Here is a 26,769-nt window from a genome sequence, read left to right as displayed (position 1 = left end):
ATCAGGACAAATCCCGCAAGGCGTCCCACGTATGGCAGGCGGCCGGCGCGGGCGGCGACTGTGACTGGTGCAACCGGGCGCTGTCTGACAAGCCGTCGCTGTACTGCGAAAGTGAGTCTTATTGACATCGGTATTGGGGTTATTGTTGCTGGTATTTGTGGCTGATGGAACCGGGTGTATGGAAATCCCATGGTTGTAGGTCGTAGGTCAATGTGAGCTTTTTGGGCATTTTATTAGGTTTACTGTGTGATTGATGTAGCCAACATAATGTCTTTCTGGCATCCTTTTTAGGGTTCCGTAGCCAAAATGGCAAAAACGGAACCCTTATAGTTTCGTCATGTCCGTCTGTCCGTCTGTCCGTCTGTCCGTCTGTCACAGCCGATTTACTCGGAAACTATAAGTACTACAGTGATGAAATTTGATGGGAATATGTGTTGTATGAACCGCTACAAAAATATGACACTAAATAGTAAAAAAAAGAATTGGGGGTGGGGCCCCCCATACATGTAACTGAGGGATGAAATTTTTTTTTTCGATGTACATACCCGTGTGGGGTATCAATGGAAAGGTCTTTTAAAATGATATAAAGTTTTCTAAAAAACATTTCTCTTAAAGTGAACGGTTTTTGAGATATCAGCTCTCAAAGTCGTAAAAAGTATGTCCCCCCCCCTCTATTTTTATAACTACGGGGTATAAAATTCTAAAAAGAATAGAGGTGATGCATGCTAATTAACTCTTTCAACGATTTTTGGTTTGATCAAAGTATCTCTTATAGTTTTTGAGATAGGTTGATTTAACTGTAATATTATATGTGCTGCTACGGAACCCTTTGTGCGCGAGCCCGACTCGCACTTGGCCGGTTTTTTTTTTATTTAGGTACAATCAAAGATTGATGTATAAAATTTGAATGAGATAACGAAGTTATTTTCAAAACTTGAATATTTTATTTTCAGATTGTACAATGACGGTGCATCAAAACATATGCAAGGACTACATAGTGGAGTGCAATAAACCTAAAACATCTAAGGTCAGTAATTTTAGTACATTTGTCGTCCTTGTATGATTCTCGTGTATACGCAAAAAATATTTTCAAAGCCGTTTGGATCTATTCTTCGGAATGTGAAACAAATGATTATTTTTTTACTTTCAAAATCTAATCTAATCTTCCGAATGTTCCAGACATCAGTTGGCAAATCGCTAAGCGCAAGCAGCGGCAAAAGCAGCAAACGAAGCTCGGTCTCCGGCCAATCACAGACCAATAGGTGAGTCCAACGACCAATCAGATTCTACCTCTAAATAAATACTTTTTTCATTCAACCTCCTAAAGTATTCATAGGCTGAACGATACTGGCCGGAAATAAAAAAGCGTAGAAAAAGATTTTGTAATATTTGTGTATGTATTTTGCTGCTTTCTTTTTAATTGTTGCAAGAAGCAAAGCGGCGTGCACTCGAAACTCGGGCTAATGCTACTGCGTTTTAAGGTTTTATTTTGCGTGCGGCGGATATCAAACCTAATTTGCTGTAAACAGGATTTAAGCCATGGAGTATTTATTTGTAAGATGCGTTAGTTTTAAAATCTATAGACGTTGCCAGATTATTACTGAATTTTCTTATGAATCGTCCACTTTAATTGTGATTTTATTATAAGAAGATACACAAGTATGTTAAACTTTATACTAAACTCTATAAACTTTTTGCTTTCTTCACTGCTATAAATCAGTCTTCTTTCTATCCATTCTTCATTTGGTTACCGCTTTTTTGTATATTTAGTTGTGTTGATTTTTCTTTTCTTTTTCCTTTTACAATTTAGTTGAAAGATGTCTTCTTATAAGAGAAATCATAGGTTTGTGAAAGTTTAGAGGTGAAATAAGTCATACTATATTTTTAAGACAAATAATATGTAAACACCTCTATTCTCCACAACGCTTGTAGCCCAAATCAATAAATAAAACAGTAACTAAACACACATTAAGATGTACACAGAGGTTGGTCAGTTATAATAACGTTATGTACATAATCATAATATGTAAAAATCTTTGTGAAACATACTTAATTTGGGTTTGCTACATGCATTATTATAGCTGACATTGAGATTAATTAATTATCCACGGAAGTCGTAACGCTATCGAAATGTGAACATCTGAAATAAATTAACAATAAAAATTGTGTGATAATATAGGTTGCCTTGGAAAAATATTACAACAATTTTGTTAACACTGACTAAACACCAATAGAAAACCGATCAATAATACTCCCCACCGTTATTCGACAACGTTACGACTGCCAACACAACCATTGACGAAATAACCGTTACTAAAATAACGCCTATATATAAAACAACGCCATACAAACTGACTGTATTGATAACACGCTACAGCAAGAAGAATTCTGGATGTTATTCGCCGTGGCGGCGAGTGGCCACAAAACTCGGCGTGCAGTAAGTTAGCTGCAGCTGTCTCACTCTCTCCTTCCGTATCATCCATGACAACGTACACACAGCCATCGTGCCGTCTCTTTTCCTCTCGAGCGCGACCTCCGCGCGTCTCTGCGCTCCTAGTACTTTTGGTTAGGTTTTTGTTGGAATTTGTTTGTTTTTTCGTTGGATTTTAGGTTGTTTTGTAGTATTTTTTACTGTTTTCCTTTTATTTCAGTGATTTAAGTTGTTTTTACAAATGGCGCGAAGAGCCATTGTTATTTTATTAAGTTGTTGTTATAAACATTATTCTTCGCTTTAATCAGTCACATAAACTTGATACACACAAACTGTTTATGCATAAGTTTGTTATACTGTGAAGCTAGCTTTAAATGCAAAACAAAATAAGTTGTAAACCATAGACTAAACTTTCTTTAAAAAAGGGCTAATTCCAAAGAGGATTACTAAACCTATTCCACAGTATACAAACTCTATGCTATCATCGGATCACACACGTAACTTTCTTGACCCATCGAGCCTTACTTGTGTATCTTTCTCTCTATCGTTGAAGGTAGTTCGAAATATGTGTCGTAGATTTAAAATTGGAACCAAAGAGGTGGGTTGATTGTAGAATATATTAAAAACATTATGAACAAACCACAGCAACATTATGGTTTGGTATCGCGAACTAATTTGAGCAAAGACTGATTCTTACTACTTATGTACTGCTATAAATACTTTGAATTTGGGATGAATGTGACATAAAAACCCGATATTTACTAAGTATTCTACAATCAATACTAACCCAGTATTATAATTTTCGAAATTTATTTGGCTGAGCCGACACTTTAGTAGGTAAACGTTATTGTAAACAGATTATACACTAGTTTTAAGATTTAATTGTTATTTGACGCATGTCTCTATTTTACTGTACTTCTTGGTAAGATTTGATATTCTATTGAGTTAGTAAGTTTTCGTCGCTTCTTTTTATGATTTAAAGCTTGGCAAAGTCTTGTTTTTATAATTTTGTTAAATTAATGAACTAAACAAATGTATCTTCTTCAACTGTTTGATATGTCTCATGTTGTTTCTGTCGAATGAAGTTAACCCTGTCTTATCTACCTATCACTTTTTGAAGATCACAGAATAGTTAATAAATATTTGAAATGTAATACAGAAAAGACTTATTTAAAAAGTTCAGCTCTTATAAATCTATATATTCACAATGTACCTAATTGCCTTAAAATTATAACCAGTAGTGGTCGAAATATGACCACCATATCTTCAATTTTATGCTTTTAACTTTAGGTCCAAAACCAATGAAATATTTTAATTTTCTACCAGTTAAAGTAGATGCCTAACTGAATATATGTACTGCGCTGATACGAGTAAATGGAACTTATAGCCGAATATATATTCTGTGGTCTTCCTCCACACTAAATAATACTTGTATTAAGATCTGTGTTTATGTTTGCAGCACTAGTCACCTATGCAATGATGACAAGGACGGATCAGATCACAAACACGATCAGAGCAAGTAAGTTAATGAAATATTACGAGTTTACGACATCATCATAATCATTCGTCCATAATCCTAAGGAGCGCCACAACACTCTGTGTATGATAGCATGCCCCATAATGTATACCTACCCTAAATGACGTCAATTGAATCGTTACATTAAATAATATTCTGCTTCACTGCCATCTAACAGTAGTCTCCGTAACTTTGTACATAATATGTTAGGACGACACACACATACTATGCCCTTAATTTTTAAATTCTACTAATATTATAAAGGCGAAAGTTTGTGAGTATGCGTGTGTGTATGTTTGTTACCTCTTCACGTCGAAACGACTGAACCGATGGTTATAAAATTTGGTAAGGAGTTAGCTGACACCCTGTATTAACATATAGGCTACTTTTTATCCCGAAATTCCCACGGGATAACTTTTTAAGGCCAAGCGAAGCTCACGGGAAGAGCTAGTTATTAATATTCTTTAATATTTTCTCCCCAGTGCATCAGACGAAGCCGGCATGTCGTCATGGGCTGAAGCGACCATCACGGCAGAGCAACTGGGGGACGAGGCTTTAGCTCTCGGATTAGCACTGGTAGAGGCGGATACTTGGGCGGCCGCCGCGCCTAGCGGACTCGCCAGGTGACTCACTTACGACTCACGTCATGACACAATGTGCCAGGTGTCCTATAACACAACTTGTGGCTATAACATAGATATTCCGTGACAAATCCATCATAATTATATGCCAAAGTTATGTCTCACACATACCTATCATAATTTCATAACGCTCACCATTACTAGACACATGTAACTCACTGTTATACAGGGTACTTATTGCAACAGTCGTATATTGAAGTGAGCCAAAAATAGGTGACTTCAGCTCTTAGCACTTGGGCCGGTTTCTCGATACTCGGTTAAATACAAGGGATTAGTTCATCAATTATACGTCATCTCCATATTTAATTCTTGACAGATGTCTCAAAAGTCAACAACTAATCCCTAGTTATGATCTAACCGAGTATCGCGAAACCGGGCCATAGGCTTACTAAATTTTAAAGTGTGTGTAACGATAACAATGTATATTTTTATTTCCAGACAACTGGGCGACCGAGAGACGAAGCGACAGGAGCACATCTACGAGCTGATACTGACGGAGAAGCACCACTGCCTCACCATACGACTCATGCAGAAGGTAACATATTCACTATTCAGGCTGTATTCAAAGTAGGCCAACTGTTCTCCAGTGACATGGGTCATGTACAGATCCTACTTATACTAGAAAATATGTATTTAAAAATGGATCATGTTATCACTAGTAAAATCAGTACCACCTAGAGAGGTGCCGTATTTTTGTGGTGAAGCGTAATCTTATTTCTAACATCTAAAATAATAAAAACAGTGATTGATAATATCATATACTAAATACGGCACGTTACCGTTAAAAATGATACCATTTTACAACGAACAGCAACAAATTTATTTTCTTACTTTACAATTTACAATATAACTTGTACATAAGACTTAAAAAATATTAAAACCTTTTCTCCTCCCCAGATGTTCGCCGAAGGCATGATGCGAGCCGGCGGCGTCACCGCCTCGCAAATAGGGCGCATGTTCCCGTGCCTCCACGAGCTGTGGGCGCTACACTCGACCTTATTGACGCGGCTGCGCAACCGACAGAAGTGCTCGCCCCACATCGCGTCTATTGCCGATATATTGGCGGATACGTTCTCGCATCCGAGTGCTGAGAAGTTTAAGCAGGCTTATGGTACGTTCATTGTTTCATTCATTCACCAAAAGGAAGATAAAAAGACTTGCGCTTGGTTCATTCAGTGAATCATTCAGTCGTTCAATAAAAGAAGGTTACTATTCGTTCATTCATAAATCCTACGGCTGGCAAATTTAAGCTAGATTATGGTTCGGTTAGGCCTTTGCCTTCTCAGGTAGATATATTAAGGCTTACTGAAACTTCAGATATTAAGAGAAGGTCTAGCGAATAGGGCGCATGTTCCCGTGTCTCCACGAGCTGTGGGCGCTACACTCGACCTTATTGACCCGGCTGCGCAACCGACAGAAGTGCTCGCCCCACATCGCGTCTATTGCCGATATATTGGCGGATACGTTCTCGCATCCGAGTGCTGAGAAGTTTAAGCAGGCTTATGGTAAGTTCACTCGGTTATTCATCTAAAGAAAGGTAATTTTATACTTAGTTCCTTCAGTCATTCACCAAAAAAGGTGAAATTAAGCAGGCTAACGATTCGTTCACTCAGTGAATCATTCATTAAGAGTACGCTTTGTTCTACGACTTGCGCTTTATTCATTCAGTGAATCTTCACTCGTTAATTAAAAGAAGTTTACTATTAGTTCATTCAGTCAATCATTCATTCGACGTAAGCTTCTTTAATTCATTAATCCTACGGCTGGCAAATTTAAGATAGCTTACGGTTCGGCTATGCCTTTGCTTTCTTTGGCTATAAGTGCACTAAGGTCTAGCGAATAGGGCGCATGTTCCCGTGTCTCCACGAGCTGTGGGCGCTACACTCGACCTTATTGACGCGGCTAAGGAACCGACAGAAGTGCTCGCCCCACATCGCCTCTATTGCCGATATACTGGCGGATACGTTCTCGCATCCGAGTGCTGAGAAGTTTAAACAGGCTTATGGTAACGGATCCCTCATTCCTTCGCCTAAATATGGATAGTTAAATAAAAGTTGTCTCAGTAAATTTTTGTCACCCATTCCCATATAGGAAAACAGGTAGGTAAATAATGAAATGTCCAGCAGTGGATGATTATTTTATTTTATTTTAATTTTAATTTATTGCATGGAAAACCAACAGCTTTATACTAATAACAAGTTAATCTTATTTAAACATAAATAGACGAAAAGCTAATTATAGGTTTTCGCATATGGAGACGATATAACAATAACAACACATACTCACCTAATAATAAATTCTACTTAGATTATACTTATGCTACTTATTTATTTGGTATCTATTACGTACTAAAGTTAGTTATAATATGTTTTCTAATAGAACATAAGCTGCCGCTAAAGAGGTCCACACTATTATTATTACACATCTGGTTAAAAGTATTACTAGCTCTTACTAAGAATGAATTTTGTCTGTAGTTGCTGTTACACTGAGGAATACTAAGAAGCGGTCTGTTACGCGTTCTTCGCCACGGAACTCTTAAACCAAGTTTACCTAGCAGATCCGGACAGTCAACGTAACCTCGAAATATTTTAATTAAATAAATTATATCGCTGATATCCCTTCTTAATTTAAGAGGAAGCAAGTGAAGTTTGATACATTTACATTCGTAACTTGAATCAATAAGTTTGAATTTAAAGCCGAGATACCTTATAAACCTTTTTTGGATACGTTCGAGTCTGTCGATATAAATATCATACTGGGGATTCCAGATCTGGGAAGCATACTCAAGGTGGCTTCGGACATAGGCGCAGTATAATATTTTAACTGTCTTCATGCATTTGAACGGACGAGAAGAACGTATTAAGAAACCGAGGGCCTTAGAAGCTTTTGTGATTATGCTATCGATATGTGAATCAAAAAGAAGCTTACTATCATGCACTACACCAAGGTCTCTAATTTCTGATACGCTTGTAAGGCTCTGATTCTGAAGCATGTACGTACTCATATGTTTGTTGCGTTTACGAGTGAATGAGATGTGAAAACATTTATCTACATTGATGTCGAGTTTATTATTGAGGCAGTACACACTAAGTCGATCTAGATCACCCTGCAGGAGTTCCTCATCAATTGAGTTATTTACAGCTTTGAAAATTTTCATGTCATCAGCAAACATTAGATATTCGGAATTACGAAAGCAATCATTGATGTCATTTATAAATATAATAAATAGAAGGGGCCCCAGAAGAGATCCTTGCGGAACACCAGATGGAATGTTTATCCACGAGGATGTAAAGCCATTTAAAACAACTGCTTGAGATCTTCCCGTGACATAAGATTGGAACCAGGAGAGCAATGCACCGGTAACACCTATTCTACTCAACTTTTTTAATAATAAACTATGGTCTATACGATCAAATGCTTTACTATAGTCAGTGTAAATAACATCTACCTGACTACCACCATCCATTTTCTCGGTGACAAAGTCATTGAATAACGTAAGATTAGAGACAGTAGATCGCCCTTTTAAGAACCCGTGTTGCATGGGGCTGAAAGAAGATTTAATGCAACTATATAATTGGGTATAGACTAATCGCTCAAGTACCTTAGCCAGAAGACAGAGCTTAGATATTGGCCTGTAATTGTCAATCTTATGTTTACTGCCCTTTTTATGTATAGGAGATATAAAAGCACGTTTCCAATTTACAGGCATAGTACCTTCAGATAATATCTTCTTGAAAATTAAGGACACAGGAATGGATAGTTCAGCAGCACAGGGCACTATAAACATAGCAGGTAACGTGTCAGGGCCGGCAGATTTATTTAAGTCAAGAGAGCGAAGTTGTTTTTCTACGTCAGAAGTCAATATTTCAACTTGCGAGATATGACAGCAGGGTTGAAAGTCAGCGAATTGATTGTGAACATTAGAAGTACTAGTTTCATTAAAGGTAGAGTAAAAAAAGGAGGCAAATAGTTCACTAATTTCCTGACCGGAGTCACTGGAAGTGTCCTTATAGGTCATTGTTGAGGGGAATGTGCTAGCAGATTTATTGTTTTTTATGTACGTCCAAAATGATTTAGGGTTAACGTTGATTGATTCTTCTATCTTTTCTATATATTTATTGTAACATTGCCGCTCAACGTCCTTGATCCTGCCCCGAAGTGTTTTTAATGATAAATAATCAGATAAGTTACCGTAGGTTTTAAATTTTTTAATATATTTAAATTTTTCTTTTAATATTTTTATAAGTGCAGGACTATACCATGCAGGATATTTATCACGTAATGTCGACCTAATCGGTACGAATTTTTCACGAATGTCATATATAACATTATAAAAAAAATCGAGTGCTAATTCAGCAGAAACATTCGAAAATGACTCGATCCAGTTTACATCACTAATGCTCTTACATATTTGGGTGTAATCAGCGCGAGAATAAGTAAAAAGTTTACGCGGTTTATTAGGAAGCGATTTTTGAGATTCAATAGGATAACTAACTAGCAAAGCCTTGTGGTAAGGATCTTCAGGGACAAATGGGTCAGGGCAAGCCACCACCTCTGTTGCCTCATGTGCAAAAACTAAGTCTAAGATGCGTCCAAAGTTATTTTGTACGCTATTGAATTGGCGTAAGTTATGAAAATTAATTAAATCAATAAAATCCGTGACTTGAGTGCCGACAAGATCTTTTGCCATCAGTCCATCGTCAGTTACCAACCATGTAATGGAACTCATATTGAAATCTCCAAGAACAAGGAATTTATCTTCAGAATGTGAGGCTAAAAAGTAAGTTAGCTGACTAGTGAAATTAATTAGCTGCGTAGAAAAGTTTGAACCTAGGTTTTGGCTACATAAATATAATACGCAAATGTGTAGCTTAAAATCTTTTAAGGATATGGTTACCCACAGATCCTCGGCCGATGATAGCATACTAGCAGATGAATTAGCACAGAATTCGCGTTTTACCGCTATGAAAACACCCCCACCGAGCGACTGGCCCGTGGCTGCGTAGTCCCGGTCCCTGCGCCACACTAAGTACCTATCGTCCACAATCTCCGCATCGCCAATACCATCGAGAAGCCATGACTCGGTTATCGTTATTATGTCGTAATCATTCAGCATTACATTCCGCAAGAACATGTTGGTCTTTGTCCGAAGCCCCCTGGCATTTTGATAATAAATACTTAAATAATTAGTCATCAAAGTCAAAGTTCAATATAAAGAACGCGTAGGCAGCCACGTAACAATAAATAAAATTTAAGCATGAATGAAATAAAATGTACAAGTTACTTTTATTTATTTACAAAAAGGTAACAAACAGTCTTTTGCGTACATTATTACATATTTTTGGTGCTTAATGACCTATAGTACCATTAATTAATATAAAAATAAATCAATATAAATGACAGATTAATAAAATAAATGATATAAATTAAAAAAATAGTGTAAACATGCAAACAAATTAAGTGAAATTAAGATAATTAAATAAACAATTAAAAGAAAATATAAACAATTTTAAATTAAGTTAAAAAAGTGAGCAGTCTATGTTGCGATTAATATTTAAATGATGTTAAGACTAGATTTTTAAAAGAGTTTAACGAATTGTGAAATATGTCAACGTCGGCAAATTCCCTATCCATTAATCTTGCACAACGCCTGAAAAATGAATTTTTGGCATAATTTGTGTTACACAAACTTGCATGAAAAGTATCTTTAAATCTTGTGTGTGCACGGGGGACTCTGAATGTGATATTTTCAAGCAGTGTAGGAGAATCCACTTGGTTATTTAATATTTTAAAGAAAAACGATGCGTCAATAAGTTTTCTACGATTTTGTAGTGATACAAGGTTATAGCGTTTAGCAGAAGTTTTGTAATCTAGAAAGAAATTTCCGACACGATAATCCAAAGCTTTGGTAAATTTATTTTGAATTTTTTCAATGCGGTCGATGTGAACTGTATACTGAGGGTTCCATACTACGCTACAAAATTCCAATGTACTACGAACATACGCATAGTAGAGTATAATGTAAGTAGAGGGATCCTTAAAGGGCTGACCCAATCGTAGGATAAGACCAAGGTTTTTAAAGGCTCTATTAATTATGTTATCGACATGCAAATTGAAATGAAGTTTTGAGTCTAAAATTACTCCTAGGTCGCGTATTTTGTAAACGCGTTTAATTTCGTCGCCATGCAGATTGTACGTATAGTCAATAGTATTCTGTTTACGTGTGAAAGTGATGCAATAACATTTATCTACATTTAAACGCATATTGTTATCTTCACAATAATTTACAAATTTATTTAAATCATATTGCAATTCTACACAATCGCTTGTAGTAGAAATTATTTTAAAAATTTTAGCATCGTCGGCATACAGTAAATGACAAGAACTATCAAATATGGTATCCAAGTCGTTGATATAGAGAGTGAAAAGTAAGGGCCCCAAATGTGATCCCTGCGGCACTCCAGAACTAATTGGAAGGAATTGTGAAGTATGACCCTTCAAGGATACCGCCTGTGAACGATTTAAGACATACGACCTCAGCCACCGAAGAAGATCGCCGTGCACACCGACTCCAAGTAATTTTTTAATAAGCAGGTGATGGTCAATTTTATCAAAGGCTTTAGAAAAGTCTGTGTACACGGCATCCACCTGACAACCAACATCCATGGCATTAAGGATAAAATCGGTGTAGGTCACGAGGTTGGTATCCACGGAGCGTCCCTTAAGGAAGCCGTGTTGATATGGAGATATATGCTGTGATAGGGCCAGGCTAAGTTCTTGTGTGACTATCTTCTCAAAAATTTTCCCAAAGATGTTAAGCTTGGAAATCGGCCTGTAATTCGGTACATGTTGTTTGTTACCACTTTTGTAGATAGGGTTCACAATAGCACGCTTCCACAATTCCGGGAAACAGCCTTCACCTATAGATTTTTTATATATGATGGAAAGGGGCACGACTAACTGCTTAGCACACTTAGAGATAAAGAGGGGGTGAATACCGTCACAACCAGCGCCCTTACTGACATCAACATGCTCAAGATGCTTAAGAACGATTTCTTGTGTTATGTGGATAGAAGATATGCTTATGGGGGCATTAGGATCATCCGCTAAGGTGCCACAGTCGTTACTGATGCAATTTGGCTCGAAAACTGATTGGAAATAATTATTAAACATATCTGCAATTATTTGACCATCTTGAGATACTTTATTATTATAAATCATTTGACTAGGAATATTGTTACTATTAAATTTAGATTTAATGAATCTCCAGAAGTATTTCGGAGATTGCTTAATATTACTTTCCGCAAATTGGATATAGGCATGGTAACATTCTCTTTCTAACTTCTTTTCTCGTGATCTTAGCAACTTAAATGTTTCATAATCAAGTGGATTGCCGTATTTTTTCCATCTTGTATGAAAGTTACGTTTTTCCCTGGTTAGTTTAATAAGAGCCCGTGAGTACCAAGGAGGGTGTCCATCAGAATTGCGTACAGGCCGAGTGGGAACATGCCTCTGAATTAGATCGTCGAGAACATTGTAAAACATATTAATTGAGTCATTAGTATCAAGGTCACGAAGCAAATTCCAATCAGTGTTCCGAATTCCAGACGAAATTTCTTCATAGTTAGCCGAGTAGAACGATTTTTTGAGACCAATATTCTCTGGTAAAAAAGGGTATTCATTCAAGGAAAAAGTAATTTCGAGGCTGGTGTGGTGAACTGCATCTTCTTTAGAAAGGGGGTTCTTACAAGAGGATAGAGCACAGTCCTCGGAATTAGTCAAAACTAAATCTAGAATGTTTCCATTCTGATTAAAACATGAATTATACTGACGCATGGAGTTAAGTGACATAAAATCTGATAGAAGAATGGCTTTTTTATGGTTGTTAGGTATGAATGTCATGAAATTTTCTTCACCAACTACGGACCAAGAAGCATCAGTGATATTAAAATCCCCCAGTATAATAAACATATCGTCAGGATGTTCCGCAATCAAGTCAGAAGACTTATCAAAATAGTGCTGCAATGAGTTTAAGTGGTTATTATTTTGGGGAAGATAGACACATGACAAATGAATAAATTTAGGTGATACGTAACCACGCCGGTCGTGATTAGCTGGGTGTTTGTTTAATTGTAGAGTAACCCAGAGTTCGCTATGACCCGGTGCCGCTCGCCACTCCCTGGCGACCGCGTTCAGTCGGCGATGCACCGCCACTATGACTCCGCCACCACGTTCCTGCCCTGTAGCAACGTAATCGCGATCCGATCGGAAAACATTGTAACGTGAGTCAAAGTATTCCGCGTCGTGATAGCTATCAGTTAACCATGTTTCAGTTATGCACAAGATATCATAGTCAGTGGTTAAAACATTAAACAGAAATAAATTAGATTTCGTACGTAGTCCCCTTGCATTCTGATAGTAGATATTTAGTTTATGAGTATTAGCCATAGATATACATAAAAAGTGTTGTATGGACGGAACAAGTACAATATGTTTCAGGTATAAGACGTGCAATTAAAATTAGCTGACAAGGATCCTCCAACGTTGACTCAGTTCGGAATAAAATAATTATACAATGAAAAATACAAGATTGCTCACTCACAAAATGAAAACATAAGATAACATGATTATGAATCAATTCATTTACCATACTCAATACAATAATTAATATTTTATTAATAGATACAGATAGTCACTTCAACCTATCGAGAATGCTATCATTATTGATATGAAAGGATTTGCTCTTTTCGTTTTTCCTCATAAAGATCTTGCAATCCCTCACCCACAGATACGTGTAATTAAGTTCACCTTTAAGTTGCCTAGCTCTTTTTAGCAGTAATTTATTAGCTGGAGTCAAGTGATCGCTGATGTAGATGTTGCTCGGTGGGCCATCGATGGAGATATCCTTAGTGGTGATAAGTTACACTTTTCTATCTTTCTTTCTTTCTTTATATATTTTAACGATAGATATCTGAAACACGTTATAGATACTAAGACAGCGATACAGCAATGATAATTAGTTAGCGACACAAATAAATAACCTAGGACGCATAACCTAGTATGTAAGTTTAGTTTATGTATGATTTTTACAAATTCCAGCAATAACAGTACGCTTATTACGTTCATAACATTACACCGTAACAGCAACAACAGAACAAGCCAACGGAAACATGGGTAAGCGAACAAATAGACGACAAATATAAAATAACAAGATTTATCATTTTTAACTAGTATGAATGTTATGTGTGGAAAAACCGACCTAATTGTGAGGACGGTAAATAGCAAATCACAATGTTCTATTGAAAGCATAAACAGGTGGCAATCGTAGGCAGCAATAGACAAAAGGCTCGCCGAGGCGAATTGAATAGGCAAATAGATAAGAAGCTCGGCGGTTCTCAACATTAAGTAAATACAATTAATCTGTAAAGTTGCCGGGTGTATTTTACATGATTTTGTGCAAATCATTTTCAGTACGGATTTTAATAATATTAGAGGTAGAATTCTTACGAACCAATATTTTGGCATGCTTAACCCAGACGTACTGAAACTCGAATTGTTGCGCTGCTGCTTTTGCCTTCGTGAGTAATTGCTTATTCTGCACAGTCAGGTGGTCATTGATATAGATTTTGCTGGAGCCCTGAAGATCAATGTCCGTTGGAACCAGGTACTTTAGAGATCGCGCTGCAGCCACAAAGTCCTCCTTCATGTAACGATTGGTGAAAGCGACGATAATGGGCTTTGCTTGCTCAGAGTCACGGGATGGTACTCGCGCCACATAGTTTATGTTACACTTGGAAATTGGGTAACTTATTTTCGAACCGATTTTGGCGACTATGTCAAGTAGATTTTCACCGTGCTTTTGAGGTACGCCCTTGATTTCGGCGTTGTTGCTGCGAAGCCACTGCTCCTTATCATTCAGGCTTCTTTCTAACTTAGCAACTTGTACCTTGAGAGCTTCAGCTTCATCAAGACGACGTTCAACCTTGCTCAATCGCTCGTCCATGGCCTTAAACTGGGTAGGAACGGTACTTGAGGATCTTTTCAAATCAGATATATCTGATTTAATACCTCGAATTTCATCTACCAGCGACAGCAAAGGTGACAGTTTGCTGTTGAGTTTGTTGAACTCCTCCATCACGTTGGCAAGCGTCAAAGTAGACGGCTCCTTGGAAGAGGCGCTAGCGGATTTCACAGCGACGGAAGCAGCAGATGTTGAAGATGACGCTTCATTTTTGCAGGTGACACATACCCAAGCAGCCTTGCTGCGTTCACTTAGCTTTAAGTAGCCTTTTTCAGTGACACCGCTGCATTGGTAGTGGTAGTCCAACTTGCATTTACTGCAAAGTGCACCGAACGTGACATCATCGGAACATTTACCGCAGGATACCATTTTCAAAAGTTTGAGAAACACTGGAATTACCGGACTCGCGTAAGCAGAGTAGCGTACGATACGTGTATTCGCTGCTATTGCAGAGAGGGTATTGGCTGACAATGATGATGTAATGGGGAAGAAAACCAAGTGAAACTTTGACAACACAATCGAGTGTGCCTTTCAGGTTCTGACCAATTACATTGTTGGGAAGAAAAAATTGCGACTGAACCAGAATGAGGCACAGTCGCCTAAGGCGCCATTTGTAATTAGCTTTTAATTTTTCTCCCGATTAACCTGTATATTTCCGTCCACAGGAGAATTCTGCGCGCGCCACCGCGACGCAGTGGAAGTATTCAAGGAGTGTTGCGCGAGAGAGCCACGACTCGCCCGGTTCATTAGGAAGTGCCAGCAAAACCCGCTGCTTAGGAAGAAGGTAATATATAGAATAGGAAGAAGGTACTTAATCTATAAGAGCACAAACGAGCTACTTTTGAGCTACGAACCGTCTAGCTGTAGTATTATTAGTTTTATTAGCGAAATAAACAGTAGTATCGAAAAGTAAATTATCAACTAATACTTAAAACTAATTGGGCCAATAACTAAGTTTTTTGTGGTACCTAATACAGATTGTTATTAAAATTTGACGCTAAAGTATGACGCTCATAATTAATATTTATATGCAACTGTAATCACTTAGGATATTTCTCTGTAAATTCGAATCTCCCGATCCCATTCTAAGCCAAATGGACTAACTGGTCACTTAACCTCCTGACACCTGGCGTGCTATGAGTAGGACATTGAAAAAAAATATAAGATATAGTTTAAAAATACCTGTATTAAAAGTTTTATGGAGTATCCCTGTTATTCCTTTAAAGTTTTATAAAGTACCTATCCCTTAAACAATTTGTTTTTTGACAAAGTGACAAAACAGTTCAGAAGTTGAAATTATTATATTTTTTTAAATTTAATAACAGTGTATACATTTATACCTCTCGGGGTCAGGAGGTTAACTGTCTAAAAACTAAACTTGTGCTACTTATAAGTTAAAATTATTGAACTGTAAATTGCTCTTTATATAAGACTGACTATTTTTCCTTCAACCCACCTATAATACAAGTATAACTATTCAACCATAAATCTCTGTCCACAGGGCGTCCCAGAATGCGTATTATTCGTGGCACAACGGCTAACAAAGTACCCGCTTCTGCTGGAACCGTTGTTGAAAACGGCGGGCGAAGATGTGGGGGAGAGAGAGCTGCTGCAACGAGCCTTGTGTGGGGTTAAGGTAAATTGAGATTTAGTTATTATGACATAGAGGCGTTATTTGCCCAACAGATGAGATTAGTTCTTTTTCACGTAAAATGTACGAAAAGAAAAGGTTTTTATGGAAAAAGGTGCAATGCGCTTTGTGCGGGGTTAAGGTGAATAAAATAAAATAGAACATTAAATAGCATGAGTTACATACATATATTATGCTCACGACTGTAATCCGCGAAGGGGTAGTTAGAGGTGTCTCACGAGCGAGTCACCCGCTTTACGCTGTACATTTGTACTCACGTGATAGTAGGTCGCAAACCGTAACGCCGTAACGTAGATTAGCATGACTTGGAGTTGTTATTGGCGGTAACCGAAACGACTGAGGGCTCTTTCAACCAAAATAAGCGGAAAGATAAGGTTTTTAAAGGGATGATTTTACCTATAAATAGGAAATTCCACTCTGTATAGAAGTACTTATTTATGTTTTCAATGACCCAAAAACGCCTTAAGGGGATCCCTAAAGCTAAAATGCTAAAGTCGGCTTGATATACTTGATTAGATTGGAAAAACGGTGGCTTCTATCACATTGATAAAAATATATTTTGTAGCAGAGGGTATACTGAACATGTTAGTTGCTTATAAATTGGTGCAGGATTATAATAAGTATGTTAAAAAAAATTGCAAACACACCATGTCTTTTGCCATTTTTTTACTTATTATGAAAAAACCCTCGAAATCAGAGGGCCCATTTTCATGGAATCTTATATGTATGTGTAGGTAATTAAATTCTTAACAAAGTTACCTTAAAGAGTTGGATTTAATGGACCAGAAGTCAACTTTTTTGCAAAAAACTAATAAATTCCGGTTTAAAAATGATGACACCGTGACAGATTTCAGATTTCTTCAGTCGTCGCCCTGGTGGCGGCCTGTTAGGAGCGATACCCACGCCATTTTATTTTTTATCAAATATTTCACAAAAACTGATTAAATCAACAAATTATGACTACAAGTATTATAATACATATGCATTTGCTATGGAAAGTTAATTTTCTAATCATTTTAGATGCAGAAAAGCCGAAAATTCTTAGAAAACATTTCGCCTTTTCGATTTGTTTACATTTTTTACTATAGAGTTACAGATGCATAGATAAAGGTAAACATTGCACATAATGACACTTATTAGATTCTCCGAATAAGAACTATACGGTCAATGCAGTATGCCAAAGCGCGAGCCTGTTTATATTCTGAGGGGTAATTTATTTTATTTTAACGGTTGTGTATGGTAGGTAAGCTACACAATATACAGGGTGTTGAAAAGTAAGTTCATAATTTGTTTTATTTGAAACCAAAAACCGTAGTTAATTAAAAATATATATATTTTAAGATGTGGTAGTCTGTACACTACAGGTTGTTAAAAATAAGTAAGTATTTTTAAAAATTGAAGATCTAAAATTTACATAATTTTTTAAATCTATTTAACAAGCTTTGCAAAAAAGCGGTTAAGTGCGACTGTATCTCGCCATGAAAAAAATTAAATGTTTACTGTAGCTATGAATTTTATGCGTTACAAGTGGAATAAAATACCGCATAATATTATGTACAACTATGTAAGAGCCTAGTTTTAAAAAAAAAACTCATAAGAAAATATTAAATACACAGGTTTTTTAACCCCTGAAGGAAATAGAGGGGTGTTATAAGTTTAAAGTAAGGGCTGAATTTTTTTTTTAAATTAGGGTGATAGGTAATGTATATTTTTAATGATTTTTTCAAATAGATAAATGTTATACCATTTTTAAATTGCCATAAAATTACCTATAGTTATAGTTATAGAAAAGGGCAGGGCTACCAGTGCCCATTCGCCACTGCAACCTAAAAGATCTATAAATTATGACTCCCCATGCCGAGTCTCACTCTACAGGCCCAGGTCTTTTATAAACCTGATATTACCTATACAGGATGTTGCAAAAAGGGTATACTGTGCCGAAAGGGTTTGACTCAGGGGTTATTCTGAACAACTTTTGTTCTCCAAGTTTTGGAAATTCTCGAAAAATAAATTCGGTCTCTATAGTAAAAAGTCACGTGATCGAATAAGTTTCTATGTAAAAGGTTTTGCTACGTGAATTTTTAAAATTGTAGAAGAAAAGTGGATCAGAATGGCACCTAAATCCACTTTTGGCTAAGCTTTATACCCTTTTTTCAATACCTTGTATAAAATATCGTCAGCGTCACCTTAGATCGTAATCATCGTAACTCCTCGTGACCAAATTTTAGAGGAGACAAAAATACTGTTTTATTTGTAGTTCTAGTTGGCATACTACCCACCTAAAGTTTTTTTTAACTAGCCTAAAAATGATTTGTTTAGACAGTCTATCTTCCTGTTCAACCGCAGCCTGAGTGCCAGTGACTCAATGACTGAAAGGAGGCCATTAGTGCTCCTAAATAAATAAAGCAGGCCTGTAGATTATCTTTCAGTGTACCGACACATCTGATTGCTGTAAGAGCCTGATAAGCTCTTCGAACGAGTCATACCTCTGTGGTGGTACGGTTTCGACCTTTCGGACAGTCAGTTTGGCATCCGAAATGCGGATTCGAATAGTGGGTACAATACTTTGCGTTCGTTCACTGTCGGAGCAGGATAAGAACCACGGGCGAGTTGTTGCGCTGGCTGTTTGCTTAAAAATAGTAACCGCGTTCAACTCTATCCCCTAGAGGGCGAACCTTTAGGGCGGCTCTTGTATACCATCACTTGTCTTCTCTATCTCGTCATCTGCAGAAAATTGACAGAGGTCATACGTGTCTAACAAGTACATTAAGGATGCGAAAAGAGAGGGTTTGTTTTCACTGAAGAAGTTCAGTTGCGGAGTTCCACAGCGGTAGGTCTTGGACCCCTCTGCTGTGGAACTTGGCATACAACGCGGTCCTGCAAATCAAGCTCGCAAACGGCGTTAGCACAGTGCATTTTTCTAATGTCACACAGGTCGTGAGGTAGGCTGAGAGCCTCCTTCGGGGATGACATCCCAATGATTCATTACGAAAAAATTGCTGCAGCTGTGCTCGCCATGCAGTGCATGGGCTACTTCCGAATCTGGGGGGCTGTTGCAAAGGAGTCCGTTGCCTCTATACGGTACGGGTTCCGTGCGATCTATGATCCTTCCGGGAGCACCTGTCTTGTCAAGTCGAAGAGAATGGCTCGTATTCGACGCAACCTGCAGTACTGGTGGGATTGGTTGGAGGACAGGACAGCAGGAAGCTGCAGCAGCCGTCATGCTGTGATTCGACGCATAGATGCAAAAAAAAGTTGAAAGTAACTTCATGTTAATAAAATATTAGATCTTAATTTAACAACATAACATTGCAAAAAAAAATTAACATTGTTGAGTATGTTATTGTAATTTACTAAAGTAGTAATAAAAACAAAGGCTTATTGCATAGTTTTCGTTCACGTTCGCCTACATCGCACGTTGTATATGAGAATAAAGGGTCTAATTACTAAGTTTTCTTGTTTAAAAATCACGGTTTGGGGTTTAGAGGAAAACAAATGGTAAAATGCGGAATACAGTTTTTTTTTTCGAATAAAGAGGAAAACATGTGAATTCAAAAAACGTTTCTATTGACACCAAAGAGTACTTTTCGCCGAGAAAAGTGGAGTTACAATGTTTGCGATCTAAAGTGATGATAGAACTAGAACTTATTTTTTCAGTTCACCTGCTGTTGAGTGAAATCGTAATTAGGTAAATGACTCCTTGACATGAAAATAACTTTTTTTTTATAATCGTTATAACAAAACCGTTTTTTTTAATACAGCAATATTTGTAGGTGTACTTACAGTGAGCAAAAGAGCGCAGCAAGGTGTACATTTTTTGGTTTTTAAGAAACAAAAATATTATTTCTATCATATCCCAAATACACATAAGTACTTAAAAAAAAAATACACACTCTCGCCTTGTACTAATGTACTCCCTTGCGGGGGTACTTACATGTTATTATTTTTCTGGTGACCTCCCCATATCCCTTTGCCAGCTACGTAACCTTTTGTGACACCCTGTATATGCAGAGTTCTGCAAACTACTGTTCTGCTTTTGAAACACCAAAAAAAAACAGGTCGTCTAACTAAAAGGTCACGTGACCAAAAAAAAATTATATGAAGAAGCGTTTTTTTCATGAATATAAAAAATTACGTAGGATAAAAGTTTTTCAGAGTGACGCCTGAGTAACGCCCTTTCGGCTAACTATACTTTTTTTATTACACGGGGGCAGAGTTTAATACAACACCCTGAACTATTAAACTCTGATAATATTTTCGCGATTTTTTTACATTCTGATTTCATTTCCTGGCTTAGAAATAACATCAATAACATGCTGCACACGTAGGTTTCGGCATAGTATTAAACCCTTTTTGCAACAACCTGTATAAATATCGGCACGGGTACGACTTTATATATAATTAATTATTAAATATTAAAAATACTTTCAAATAAAAATAAATATTTTCGTATCACAAAACAATATTACTTACTTAGTATATTTTTAACAAAGTGGCATGTCTTCACTTTTATGTTTTCGAGTACTATGTTAAAATTTCATGTCATTGTCCGTAGAACGCCCCGCATACCTCAACCCCCCCTCACTAGATTTGACAGATTCTGATTTTCTTCCAGCTTTAGTGACAGCCTTAACCAATTTTCCCCAATCCTATCATTCACAGGAGGTCCTAGTAGACGTGGACAACCAAGTGGCGGCGAAAGAGAGAGAAGACAGAAAACTGGAAATCTACCATCGCATAGACGCTAAATCATTCGCGCACTTCAGAGGAAGGAAGTTCAAGAAGTCTGATATTTTGCAGGGGAATAGGAGTCTAAAGTATGTGTGCATAAGAGTTTCATTCCTATGTTACCTTCTTCATTATTTTCTGTAGTACCTATGTACATTTTATTACATTACATAACAAAACACTACGATTATTTATACAATAAATAGTTCCCAGTAGAATTGAAAAGCCACAAAAAATAGCCTAAGCTAAACAGAGAGCTACTTGCGAACGCGTCGCAACCTTACTATTACGTATTGATACGTTTTTAGTTTTACGGTATTAGAGATATCTCATAGTGAAATTCTACATGAAACGTAAATTAATACACACAGATTTCGCAATAGTATTTGTGCGTAATTCAGAAACTTGTGAACTGTCAAGAATCATCTTTGCTGAAACGAGTTATGACTTCTTATTTAGTTATACAAAAGTAGCACTCCGAACATATTGTATTTAATTAAAAATCGTATCATTTGTGTCCCAGGTTCGAAGGCGTAGCCACAATGATGCAGGGTCGCAGCAAGATGCAGACATTACTAGTGATAGTGCTCACCGACGTATTGTTCTTCCTCATTGACAACAACAACAAGTATACGTTCTTCACTCCGGATAATAAGGTATGTATCAATAAGAACGCTGTAAAACTTAAGGCTCTTACAGATTGCTATGGCAATCCGAATAAATAGTATGTCTTGCTGCTATTTGTAATGTTATGACTCAAAAACGTCCCGTAGAAGATTTATCTTTGAATATTTAGACAGGTTTAATGTTTGGACAGGTTCTGCATTATGGGTGGATACAGAACACAAAAAGGAACATCATTTATTTACTACAATCAGATGTCTCTTATAAGACTACTATGCGGCCTATTCATTATTCGCTTATGAAAATTCGTTATGAACTAAGCTTACAGCAAGCACTAGCTTTATAAAACTTTATGCCATTTATGAACGTACGAGTAGGGGAGCGGGGGGCTTCATTCAGCCTTTCTATGATGGCATATCGGAACCCGAAAATAAGTTGAAGCGAGATGTCTGATAAGAGGTTTTATGACTGAGTTCGCACATTTGTAATGGCTCAAGCATCGGTGAAACAATTGTGAGTTAGTTGATAGACTAGTTAACCTTATTTGTGAAGTAAATAAATTACATTTATGCATATTAATACCTACATCTTTTCCTTCCCAATAGACGGGCGTAGTATCCCTAGTATCGCTACTAGTGCGAGAGAAGGCCGGGGCCGAAGGAAGAGGTCTTTACCTGATCTGTAGCGGGCCTTCCTCACCAGAGATGTTCGAACTTAGAGTACACCGGCCTAAAGACATCCACGCCTGGATTACCAACGTTAGGTGAGTGGGATAAGCTTCAATATATGTAGAATGATAAAACGACCGAATGACGTAGTGGTTGGTGACCTGACTACTGAGCCGATGGTCCCGGGTTCGATTCCCGGCTGGGGCAGATATTTGTTTAAACACAAATATTTGTTCTCGGATCTTGGATGTGCCCGTAAAATGGCAATAGGCCCGCCCCCTATTACATTGGGACTAACATAACACCCTGGCGAAAAGTGGGTGCAGCAATGCACCTCTGCCTACCCCGCAAGGGAGTACATTAGTACAAGGCGTGAGTGCGTGTGTGTGTGCCTTATAGCATCTTATAGCGTTGCGCGCACGCACAGAGCATTTCAATTATGGCATTTTATTTCATTGCCTACATCCTCTTTCTCCCTTTAGAAAACTTAGAACCCTTTAAATGGTCTATCTATACGTTTCTGTATTATATCCGGCTGGAAGGACCATGAAAAGGCTTGGTAGCCTTATGAACCCGTACCCGAAGCGTCTGTATCCGAAGCGTCCTAGGCCTAATACCCTTCCTTCATTTGTAGGAGACCCGTGCCCCAGCAGTGGGGACGTAATGGAATCGTGATTATTATTAATTTCTAACCCCCGTTTCCCTCCCAGGGCGGCAGTGCAAAACTGCCCAGCGGAAGCGGAAGAATCGGAAGCGGGCGCGCACGCCATCTCGGCAGAAGAACGACAGAGGCAGCTGGAGGCTAGACACGAGAATATCACGCTTATTACTGGTGCGTAGAGTTGGTTATTGATTGTGTATTGTGAAGATATAGGTATATAGCAATAGCGACAAGTGACTTTGAATTTTAAATGCACTACGGTAAGGCTCAAGGGAGTTATTATGTGAAATAAGATACACATAGTTTACCTACGTAGCTCCTCAAATCAAGCAAGAATCAACCAAGAAGTGTACCTGTTACGTCTGTCAAAAACGTGAATTCCGTTTATGTAAGGTGAACGGGAACACCCAAATATTCCGAAAAACTTTTTTCCGAATTTGATAATTCCGAATATGTAATTTACGAAATATTGCAATACCGATATTTTAAAATATCGAATTATAAAAATTACGATAATTATAATTTCGAATATTATAATCACGAATATTGTTATTACGATTATTAAATATACGAACGTGAAAAAATACGAATACTTTAATATACGAAAAATAAAATACCGATTTATTAAAATCACGAAAAATTAAAATCCCGATCGGAAATATGATAATTCGTGATTTTGACAAAAATTAATCATATAATATGCCATTTATTTCCAAACTAAAGTGACTTAAGTATTAATTTTATATATTTTTACATTTTACAATTTAACATTCTATATAAAAATTTTATCAATTAGCTTAAATTCATTATGATGCATTATTAATTATTATTTTGACGGTCGAATGGCGTAGTGGTTAGTGGCCCTGACTGCTATGCCGAAGGTCCCGGGTTCGATTCCCGGCTGGGGCAGATATTTGTTTAAAGACAGATATTTGTACTCGGGTCTTGGGTGTTGATATTTATATTTAGTATTTATCTATCTATGTATTTGTGTAGATATATCAGCTGTCCGACACCCATAACACAGGTTCTGCCTAGCTTGGGGTCGGATGGCCGTGTGTGAGATGTCCCCATATAATTATTAACTTTACTAAATTGATTACATTTCTAAAACTAAATATACATTATTTATTAATTTAACCAATTAATATCAGTACTTACTCTATTTTTATTACATTATTAATTTAAATTAAGATAATTTCATTATTATTTAACTAAATTGATTACATTTGACAAAAATACATAAACGTATTTAAAACTTCAGAATCAAAACCAAAAGATAGGTGCGACGACGAGCAAAGCGAGGAGGAGCGTGTTAGGTGCACATAGATATCGAAAAACAAAGCGGAGCGCAGCGAAGCGGAGCGGAGCGTTTCACATAATATAGCTTAAAAATATATTGTGTAAAAGATTTAGTTTCCCATGGATTTTGCTACATGGCGCTGTCGTCACCATTCTACATCGCGGTATGGTTTGGTTTATGCTTTGATTTGGGGAAAAGTAAATAAGATTGTACCATTTTAAATAATTGTAATACAATTGCTCGGATATTTACGGTGGTTAACCTTAAAAAGCTTAGGACCCAAACCTAAAGATAGGTGCGACGACGAGCAAAGCGAGGAGGAGCGTGTTAGGTGCACATAGATATCGAAAAACAAAGCGGAGCGCAGCGAAGCGGAGCGGAGCGTTTCATATAATACAGCTTAAAAAATATTGTTTGTATACGGATTATGCTGTTAATAAACATACTCGTACTATTCCTAATATATGACTATTTCTTGTTCACTAAAAACATTCGGGAATTTGTATTTTCGGAATATTAAAAATTCGGAATTCGTAATTTTAACAATTCGATATAATAAATAATCGTACTTTTGAAACATCGAAATTATAATATTCGGAAATATGACTTTCGTCATTTTAATTAATCTGTGGTTTAAAATTTCGTTTATTATACTATTCGTGATTTTCGCTATTCGGAAACTTAAAATTCGGGATTGTGAATTATTCGGAACTACGAAATTCGTAATTATGAAAATCGTTATTTTCATATTCGTAAAAAAGTAATTCGAAATTCTGTAGTGTACCCAAGGTGAACAAAGCAATATTGGGTTTGGTAGTATAAAGTGGTAGCAGTGTTATGGAAATTGTTTAAGTTCTAATATGCTAGTCCAAAAGCCACTTCGTAAATTGCGTACAGTATGCCGATATAAAACTACTTTTGCTTACATTTATTTGGGTTTCACGTAAAAATACATTTAGATACATTCTGTATAAAACGATAGCATTGTCTACAAGATAACCTTTCCTTAAGTGTAAATAGTGACACAACCTTGTCGTCAACAGATGAAACTCCGTGGTGGCATATCGAAGGTGATATACGTTCTGTAACTACACCACTACCACCCCTAGACCCAGTTGCATCATCCACAGTTAGCCAATTAAGTCTCGGTTAAGTGGATTGAACGATGATGCAAGTGGCTCTTAGTGTTTGTCGTGTCCAACAGCTTTTAGCGCTGTGAATCTAGAATGAAGCACTTAATAATTTAGGTCTCAGTAATCAGTATCTAATACTTATTTACATGAAAGAAGAAAATGCTAAAAGTTTCTACTTTCGTTGTATTATTTATTTTTGATCCGTTAAATATTTTAACTTTCAATATGATTTTTAGCGAGTTTTTTTACTATACAAGCTTTGGACTCGTGTAATTACATATTTATACACTTAATGGCTGTTAGACACGACATAGTATGTAGCATGTACGTTGTACACCGCATGCAAAGATTCTTCTGTGATAACGAGTTATTGTAACCCCGTTTTATTAATGTCTTCAAAGAGTTATGTGCATATGGCTTCATTATTATGTGTTTATATGTATAAGATATTACTAGACGAGTTAGTTTACAACTCCGACCCAAAAATAAGACGTTACTTGTTTTACGTAATTCAAATGATCTAAAGATTATTACTGTAAAAGGGTAATTTTTAGGTTTTGAAGCCATTTACACAGAAGTGGTTTTGAAAAGCGTAACATTCAGTACTTACTCAATTATTTATTGCATTATAAGTTTTACTCAATTGATGTCTTAAATTAAAATTTATAAATAGATACTTTAAATGCAAACAGTGTTACGCTTTACCTGTCTTCTATGTCGTTCTCGAGTATTTTTGAAACTTCTGGGGGTATAACATTAATTATTAACTTATCAAGAGTCAGTGTCGTATTTTAGTTAAACAGTCTAAATGTATGTTTTCTCTTATAGATCTTCAAACATACTTTTCTGTAAGTTGTCACATAAACCAAATGTTTTGCCCAGTCTTAGCTTTAAACTAAATATGTGTACCCTTTTCCAGCTACATTCAATGCCTTGATACTTTGTGTACTTAATACTATTGTTAGATACGTTATTGTATGTGAATAACTTGCCCATGTTTATATTAACCTTTTCTATCATGAAACTTGATAAACACTAAATTTCTTTATTCTACCACTTTCAACCATTATCTTATAACTTTTAAACCTTTCACAATTTGCAAATTCTTCCGAAAATCTTCACAATCCTTTCCATTTCACTTCACACATCACTTGCATCTTTTCCATCCGACCTTTTTCTATTTCCTCTTTTCCTCACATATTTTTCCACTTGGTATAATTTTGTTATTTTCTCTCACCAGAGGCATTAAGGGCGAAGGATCGAGAGCACGCAACGATATTAGAAGAGAAAATGGCACTACACATGAAAATGGTCGGACATACTGGCGGGTCCACACTTGAACTTACTAACCCAGGTACAAATTTGTTACTTACATACATATTTATGCTCACG

At 36.8% G+C, this 26,769-nt stretch overlaps 1 protein-coding gene across 1 annotated transcript in view; it reads left to right on the top strand.

Annotated features, from left to right (window-relative positions):
- LOC105391446 (rho guanine nucleotide exchange factor 28) overlaps positions 1 to 26,769 on the top strand; it is a 69,125-nt gene that overhangs the window by 27,628 nt on the left and 14,728 nt on the right. The window contains exons 11-24 of the mRNA XM_048631213.1: positions 6 to 111; positions 954 to 1,027; positions 1,180 to 1,262; positions 3,891 to 3,950; positions 4,430 to 4,570; positions 5,027 to 5,123; positions 5,486 to 5,699; positions 15,275 to 15,393; positions 16,111 to 16,245; positions 20,923 to 21,077; positions 21,512 to 21,644; positions 22,218 to 22,375; positions 22,991 to 23,112; positions 26,618 to 26,731. Of these exons, the coding sequence (XP_048487170.1) occupies positions 6 to 111; positions 954 to 1,027; positions 1,180 to 1,262; positions 3,891 to 3,950; positions 4,430 to 4,570; positions 5,027 to 5,123; positions 5,486 to 5,699; positions 15,275 to 15,393; positions 16,111 to 16,245; positions 20,923 to 21,077; positions 21,512 to 21,644; positions 22,218 to 22,375; positions 22,991 to 23,112; positions 26,618 to 26,731 (1,711 nt within the window). The remainder of the gene's footprint in view (positions 1 to 5; positions 112 to 953; positions 1,028 to 1,179; positions 1,263 to 3,890; positions 3,951 to 4,429; positions 4,571 to 5,026; positions 5,124 to 5,485; positions 5,700 to 15,274; positions 15,394 to 16,110; positions 16,246 to 20,922; positions 21,078 to 21,511; positions 21,645 to 22,217; positions 22,376 to 22,990; positions 23,113 to 26,617; positions 26,732 to 26,769) is intronic.

Source organism: Plutella xylostella, chromosome 28, assembly GCF_932276165.1.
Source record: "Plutella xylostella chromosome 28, ilPluXylo3.1, whole genome shotgun sequence".
Taxonomy (NCBI): Eukaryota; Metazoa; Arthropoda; class Insecta; order Lepidoptera; family Plutellidae; genus Plutella; species Plutella xylostella.
The sequence above is the reverse complement of the archived record's forward strand: the minus strand, read 5'-3'. Positions and strand labels throughout refer to the sequence as shown.